The 8,571-nt window shown below is 40.2% G+C and overlaps 1 protein-coding gene across 1 annotated transcript; it reads right to left on the reverse strand.

Annotated features, from left to right (window-relative positions):
* Nucleotides 1-287: 287 nt before the first annotated feature.
* LOC104283358 (serine protease inhibitor 2.1-like) lies at nt 288-4,237 on the reverse strand. The gene is made up of 4 exons (XM_009881520.1): nt 3,592-4,237; nt 2,421-2,691; nt 1,645-1,792; nt 288-482 (listed from the first exon to the last, which is right to left on the reverse strand). The coding sequence occupies exons 1-4, from the start codon at nt 4,235-4,237 to the stop codon at nt 288-290; spliced, it is 1,260 nt and encodes a 419-aa protein (XP_009879822.1).
* Nucleotides 4,238-8,571: the final 4,334 nt, after the last annotated feature.

Consider the following 8,571-nt stretch of genomic DNA (forward strand, 5'->3'; position numbering starts at 1 on the left):
TGTAAAATTAGCAGCAGACTTTACAAAAAACTATCTTCCAAGGAAGACTTGGAAAACGTGTTAATAACTTGAATTACTCAGCCGGGGGAAAAGTTACATTTTAAAACTGTGGGTTGCTTCGGTGTTTTTTACAATTTTTTGCTTATTAGTTTGATAAGGAAATTCCTCATTTACTTCTGAATATGCCTTAATTGGAGAGTAGTTAGTAGCACTAACTAGCCCACATGTGCGAACACTGTAGCCATTATAACTCATGCCGAAAACCAGCACGGCCGATAACCCAGCAATTACTTCTGAGCAGGATTGACAATCTTCCCCACGAAAAGCGTAGTGCCGGTGGCTTTGTCAGTAATCAATATAATGAAGGGCCTGTTGAATTTTATGGTAACGGAAGGCCGGAGAAGTCTGGTAAGGATTATGGCTGTGGCTCCTGCAGCCTCAGTTCCAGCTTCGTCAACTTCCAGTAGGGCCTTGTGAAGTGCCTGCAGGGAAAAGGACCAAACGCTGTGGTTTATATACGGGACAGAAAACAAGGGGTGCATATACACACTCTTCTTATGGAGTATTTCGGAGAAGAAAGGAGGGATAAAACCCAGTGGACCAAACTTTCTTGTATGGTAAATCTCCAATAGCCTGCAACAGGAATGTTTTCCATGTCAGGACTGAACAGGAAGGGCCAAAAATACAAAAATACTGTAGATGCAGCCTCACCAGTGCTGAGTAGAGGGGGATAATAACAGTCCAGGCACTAGCTGGTTTATTTTCTTAGATGGTTTGAAATTGCACTAGCAAGGCTTTCTCTGTTACTGCAACATTAACGGAAGACTGCTATTTCCAGTACCTAAAGGGGGCCTACAGGAGAGCTGGGGAAGGACTTTTTACTAGGGCATGTAGTGACAGGACGATGGGGAATGGCTATAAACTGGAAGAGGGCAGGTTTAGATTAAACATTAGGAAGAAGTTTTTCACTGTGAGGGGAGTAAGGCACTGGCACAGGTTGCCCAGAGAGGTTGTTGAGGCCCCATCCCTGGAGGTGTTCAAGGCCAGGCTGGACGTGGCCTTGGGCAACCTGGTCTGGGGGGAGGTGTCCCTGCCCATGGCAGGGGGGTTGGAACTCGATGTTTTTTAAGGTCCTTTCCAACCTAAACCATTCTATGATTCTATGATTTAAATGCTAATACAGGCGTAGTATTTGGCATCTTTGCTGCATTAAATTGTAGCTTAAACTGACATGGTGAAATTTTGCTGCTGCAAACTGGAAGTTTCCTGGAAATTGAGAATATTAAAAAATTAGGTACTAATCCACACAAATATCATAATATACTCCTCATTTATAATTCCCTTGACACAATTGCATGCGAGCTATCATATTTCAGTGCCAAGAAATCATTTAAAATCTTGACCAACTTTTCCATGTACTGAATATCCAGCCTTTTCATAACAGTATTGCAATAATACAAAGGCAGGACAGAAGACCCTTTCTGTAGAAAAGCACAATTACTAAGCAAGCCCCTACGTGTTGTTGTGAGCTTTACTTCTAATTTCAGTAGGACAAAGAGGGAAAGCAAGTCTTTAAAAAACCCAGATATAATTGATCAGAGCAACCAGCCGCTGCCCCATCACCAGCTCCGTCTGTTCACTTACTTGTGAAACCTGAAGATTATGACTGCCACTAATTCCCGACAGATCAGCATTACTAGAGAATACTTCAGTAATACCCATTTCCATGAACAGGTTTTTAACATCGTAAGACCCACTAACAGAAATCTTTGGTAACTGCAGATCTAATCTCCTGTTGAACAAAGAAAACAAAACAACAGTGAAGCGTTGCAGGCTGGATAGTATGCAATTCCGTGACACTTGAAAGCATTCTTCTGATTGCTCATTTGTTTGACGGTAACATTTATATTCCTTGAGCAACTTTGGCATCCAGAGAGATGCGCCATGTTCTTGTACCTGCCTTCTCCCTTTGATTTTGGAAATAAAAACTAATTTCTTCCTTGTTATGCTTTCATCCCAGTGCCATATACAGAGGTAGCAGAGTTTTGTGGCTAGAGGGCTACAGAGAGTAAGCAGACCAATTGTTGAAAGGCTAAAAGGAGGGAAAAGGAGGATAAAATCTAAGACACAGTGAAGCAAATGAATTATGTTAGCACCATGAAGGAAGAGGTATGGTAGCAAAAAGGTAGCCAAGCAAGTCTTGAGGAAGTTGTTACAGTGCTGTGTCTCCTTCTGTCAGGTCCAAGAGCCTGCAGTTGTTTATTGAATACGTTTTACTCTGATTCATCTTAGGAATCATTTAAAACCCTGCTTTATAAAATCAGGACATTATATCCAGGAGAAGACAATCTGAAATTAATGTTTTCTTTTAAAAGTAATGGTGTGCACTCAAATATAGTAATCCATCTACCTAGAGTTACCTGGTCTCAAGTTTGTTATCCCATTTACAAATAGTTTCCTTGGAGAGAGCATCTTCCACTTGCATCATCTTTCCATCATCAGGCAGAATGAGCAATGCTCGTGCAGTGCCCTTGTAAGGCAGCTCTAATACCTCGCAAGACAGATCCTGGTCGTAGTAACTGTCATAGCTACCGTCACGCTGCATCATGTTGACTCTAACAGATTCATTTGTGTTCACAAAAAAATCATCCTCATATGTACGCAAAGGATCAAAAGAATTTTGCCAGGCAGCTAATGAGAAAAGAGAAGATGTTGCACTCAAACGTGTAAAGATCATAAAAAATAAATCAGATATAAATCAGACCAGCTTAAATTTTAGGATGCTGAAGGGCTGTTTATGGGAGAAGAGCATCACTAAATCACTTTAACCTTCTGCATAATACACAATAAAGCATTTTAGCCGTGTAGTAAGTTCAGCATAGTGTGACTACATCCTGTCTTGCTAAAAAACAAGCGAAGGTTGATGAGGTCCACTTGAGAGATTCCTGCTTCTGTTGTAGCCAAATGTTTCCACCACTTGTGCCTTTTATGACATTTAAATTCAGCCACTTTAACATTCAGCCACAGGGCCTTGTTATGCCTTTCCTGTTAGGCCTTACCCCATGCAAGCTGATGGCACTCAGCCTGGCGAGGAATTCATCTACAGAATGAAGGATCCTAACATTCAAGCAGGGCTCCAGAAGCACAGGTCCTCAAAATGCTATGTCGCAAGTTTTCATGCGTGTACCTAGTAGATCTACCATGATATTGGGAACCGTGGAAGTGCAAGGATGTCAGTCCACTAGGTTTGACTGGCACATACAGTCAGCATAGAGATCATGGAAACATCTCTAGTCATTATGTTCTCAGACCAGTGAGACTGAGCGCAGTGCATCCCCGTCTATGAGGCAGTCCACTAGAGTGGGACTTTTCTGTACTCAGCTTTCAGGCAAACTGGGCCAAAATCAAGCAATCAATATTTCTCAACAATCAGCTACCCTGCCTTTGGCCAGATCTAACCTTTACTTTGAAGATCCTGCACAGTTTAGCTTTTTCCTAAATAATCACTCTGCTAATGAATCACCAAGAATCCCCTACAATTTTTGTTTGGCATCAAAATCATCTATTGAAATATTATGTTAAATATCTTACCTTTAAAATAAATGTAATTAACAAGAACTAATACAGTACTTGGATCAAGATGACCAATTAATTCAGGAATTTTCCCCTTAGTTTTGTCCTCTACATATTTATTGACTTGCTTTGTAGCTTCTTCTGGTTTATGGAAATTGATAGAAAAAAAATCTGCATCATAAAATTGTTTGGTGTTTTGTAAAAATGTTTCCTGTAGTTCGTACCCAATAGCTGTGAAAAGGGCATTCCCTGTATTCAACGTGATGTTAACATCAGCGCAGTTCAGTAGTGCTAAAACTTTATGAAAACTTTCGTGTATATCATTCGTGCGAGTGTCAGTCAGACCATCAAAGCCCAGTCCTTCAAAAATCTGAGACAGAGTGGTTGACTTAGCACCAACAGCGAGCATGGCAAAGGCAGTGGAGATGCTCAGGGGAGAAAAGAAAACATTTTTATCAGCTTCTTTTGATACAGCCTGCTTGTAAAAACTAAATGCAAAATCTGCATAGTTAGAGCCTTGCTTGTCACAGTTATGTGTTAATAAATTTTGTGTTCCGTCATGCAGATTAGTATCACTGACTTCATGGCAAACTTCTTCATGGTGGCAATGGGTTATGGCACAAAGAACAGCAAGGAGTAAACACAGGCACGGGAGGTACTTCATCTTCTTTTCAAATTATTCTGTCACAAAATAAACAGTCATTAGATGAGCAGATGGTAATGATGAGCTCGGTAGTAAGAAATAATGAATAGTTTCTTAACATAAATATTATACAGTGCAACTATAAAGATCTAACTTACATAGGATATTTAAAGTGCCCATGGACACAATGTCAAATGTCATTAATAAATTCAACCAAATTATAAATTAAAATGTCAGGCATAATAAAACAGTAATATTCCATTGTAACTGCCCTGAAAAGGCAATTCTCTTCTTCATTGACCATGAAAGTGTAGAGACAAAGTCCATAATAATCTCTATTAACAATGACATTGTCTTCTCTGGATCATTGTCTCCTGTATGGTACATCTAAACAAAAAAGTTACTGTGAGGTAAGATGGGGTGTGGGTTTCAAAGGCATCAAATACTCCACAATAACTGCCCAAATGTGGTTCAGTAAATGTGAGGAAATGTGAGAGAGCTCATTTCTCATGGGAAGTGGGATAAATTCTCTCAGTTCCATTGGGGCAGCTATCATGGACTATCTGGTGCTTGTTAAATTCACACCACTGTTTACTTCACGGTTACTTACTCACATGGCCAGTCATTGGACACAGCTGATAAGTGATAGATGAAAGTCATCTACATAAACTTCAAGGCAAAAGTCAAGGCGAAAGCCTGGAGCATCCTGTGCCATGGCAGCAGGGCATGGAGAATTGGGCATAAAGACACTTGGGAAGCAGCAGGTTTGCACCAGATAATGAGGTGCATATTTGGAACAAAGAGACTCTCTTTTCAGGGGGCTGCAACAAGTGTTTGTAACTTGTTAAATGGTGTTTTGCCCCTCACCGTGGGTTAAACTGTGTGGGATGTGTGGCCGCCTCTAGAGACACAGGAAGGACCTGAGTCCAAGAGGGAAAAAAGCACAGATTCCATTTGAAATTCAAAGGACACTCAGACTAATCCCCTTGGAGATGACAAGTTTCTTCCTTGTGCTTGTTCTCCTAACGTTGACATGATATACTTCACATGAGCCTCCTAACCTCTACAGGAGCTGGAAAAAGTCTCTAGTTTACTGAATGTAGTTCCCTGCTATTCTGGGGAGGCATGTCATGTAAACCCTCTTCAGAAACCTAACAAACTATCTATGAAAATAAGATTTTTGCCTCGCAGCTTCTACATGAAAACATTTCTAGAACTTTTCTACTGTTGGGCCTCCTCTTCTGGTTTCCAGCCAACACAGCCTGTTTGTATCTTTCTCTTCCAGGAATGCATTTTCCCTTGTCCTGCCAAGGTGAAATTCTCTTGGTCCTGTATTCATTCCCAGACATGAAAGATGACTGTATCTACTGTCTAAACAAGATTTAGATAGAGTTTTTGAGGGCAGCCCAAGTTCCAGGATTCTTGGGGGTTAACCAGTTGCTTTATTTCTTCATTTGTATGGTGGTCTTTTTTGGTTTTATAGCAAAAGTATATACCAGATGTGTGTTCTCTTATTTGCTAGGGCCTGAGCATGCTGAGTATGTCTGAGAGCAGACGGTGACCACTGCAGGGACCTGCAGTAACGACCGGTAATGCTAAATTTTAATTTCTTTAACCAACAGATGGAGTAAGGCCCTGGGTGGGAATATGATTCAACTATTTGCATCTCTGTTAAGCAGAACTCTCCCTCTTCCTCCCAGCCAAAAAACAAAAACAAAAACAAACCTTATGTACTGCAGAGAAATGAAGCAATCATATAGCACAGAGGATGTTTCAAAAGTACTTGCTGTTTAACATTTCATAGGTGTTTTTTCTCTAGCTATATGAGATATCGCATACTTAAGTGAAAAAGAGGATAATTTCTGTCTGTCCATGACCAGTTCCTGTGTCCAAACAAAGCCTAGCCTAAATTTCAAAGAATTTCTGAAGCAAAGAGTATGGGTTTTCTGCAGCAAGCTTATATTAGGCATGGCTTTGTTTTTAACTTGTACTATAATAGATGAGTTAAAAAACTTCTCTTGGTATCACAGCTCTCCACAGAAATATTAAAGAAGTACTTCTACCAGAAGCTGGAAAACACTGAATGTTGCCATCAAGTTTTGCCCACATACTTTTCCCTCTAAAGCTGTTAATCCCATTAATTTCAACATTTTGAAATTAGAAAATTTCAGCCACAAATATTTTTTGGTTACCATTTCAAAGCTGAAGAAACTGGAAAGGCTTTTTTCAACATGGGCTGTATTTTTAATATGCAAATTGGAAATTCAGAAAATAATTCTCTGCCAAACCACAGATTAGTTTGTCTATGGGAATAAAAGGGGTAATTAAATTTAAATTGTGGCCTTCGACCCACCCCCTACACTCACCCTAGTGATAATTAGAGAGCTTGGCCTTAGCAATTCAGTGGTTGTTTTAAACATTAAATGACCAGAAGAGTTTATAAATTGGACCTGGTTGTTCAGTCACTAGTGGGATTATGCTAATTTCGAGTCACTGTGAAGGCTGTTTCCAACCTAAAAGGTGATTTCATCAGTATTCAGTTTTAACAACTACTTAACAAGTCCCTGTGACTTCAAAGGTTGTTTTATTCTAATTTCAGGCTAAGCATATTTCCCCAGAACAGCAGGTCCCACTGGTCCCTTGCATGCTTGCTTGATTAATATTTCATGGCACCGTCCGCACGCAACCGAGTCACAAGCAGACAAATGAAATTAACCTAACATGGAAATTTCACCAACCACAGAAAACATCATTTGCAAGTCTCTAAGAAAAATACATGTGCAGTACTTACAAGATCAGAATCCTGCAGCATTCAGCTGACCATGCTATTCTCCACACTTACTTATACTGCTACATCATCTTCTGCTTAATTTCCATGGTTAAACATTAAACAGACCTGATAAAAATTAGAGCCAACCAAAAAAAAAGGAGGAAACACAGCAAATATTGATGAAATAGGATTTTCAAGGATCATCTCCGCAATTCAGCCAACGGAGCTGATGATCGCCAGCCGTTTGAATAGTAGCTGTGACTTTCTGGCTGTTGCCTCTGACCATGTGGAGGAGCTTAAGGTAAACATTGGGTAATTAGGACCCTTCTGGAAACCAGGAGGTTGTGCCTGGAACCACTGGAAACAGATGCTAACTCTTGGTGCCAGAAGTCAGACTTTCTGTGCTGTGCTGAAGACAGCCACACATGACAGCAGCTCAGCGCTCTTCCAAAGTCTGACCAGAGCCAAATATGCCTCTTGATCCTCAGCCTGAATATGGACTCTGAACCAATTGCCTGTACCTTCTCAGTCTGACTGTAATTGCATGCCATTGGGAGGGTACGTGATAGACATGTTTCCCTGACGGGTTTCCTACTGTGACTGATGTCGTTCCTTCATATATCTCACTTCTGTGTGAATTTGAGTTACTGCCCCAGGCAGGTGGTGGGAATACCGGTGTCAAGCTGCTTTCTTTGCTCTCACACACGCACATACTGCATGTGCACACTCACTTCTCCTTCTCCTTGTCCCTCTCGCACAAATTTAAATCATTGCAGTGAAAAAAAAAAAAAAAAGTACTGCTTGTTTCCATGCTTATTTCTTGAACTTTTTCCAAAAAGAATGAAATGCTAATGGATCAAGCTGACTGAATTTTTCCCGTTAACAACGAAGACCATGACTGAGCAGTAACATAAAATATGTTTCCCTGTTTAGGATGACTTTTTCCCTTTGTACTTGTTTACTCATATGTGTAATTTTGTCATTACAAACATAGATAAACCTCTTCTTGACACTCCCTTTCTTTGTTTTCCTCTTTGTTTCTTTTCCCCCTTTCCTTTTTACTTGTTCCTTCTAATTCTGGCTGTAAAAGGTCACAAGCCCAGAGATTATTTTACTCATCAAAGCCTAGGAGAATGACAGGTCACGGTGGTCAAGGACAAACTGTGTTACAAAGTGGCTATAAGCCTCTTGTTTTCTTTTTTGTTTGTGAGGCCTTGTAATTACTGTTTTGTTTTTAATAATGTTGAGCTACACTTTAACAAGGCATTTCCCTAGCATTTCATTAGAGCAGCAGCAATAGAGTGCTACACCAGCTTTAAACTAAAATGATGAACAGATGAATGCATGCCAGGTGTACCACATACTGCCATGAGCCATTTACAGTCCCACCTCTACTGACCACAATCTCAACTCTAAACTATGTCATGAAACCACATTAACCAGATTCATACTGATCAATCATCTACTGAACTAGACCTTGCTTCTCTACTACTTATTTTTAATAGAAATAAAAGTCCAGAATACTGAAATAACCAAACAGAGGTGGTTTATTCCTTCTGATAAGTAAAACCACAGCAAAGTCTAC

This window comes from Charadrius vociferus, unplaced genomic scaffold, assembly GCF_000708025.1.
Source record: "Charadrius vociferus isolate BGI_N301 unplaced genomic scaffold, ASM70802v2 scaffold282, whole genome shotgun sequence".
Classification (NCBI taxonomy): domain Eukaryota; kingdom Metazoa; phylum Chordata; class Aves; order Charadriiformes; family Charadriidae; genus Charadrius; species Charadrius vociferus.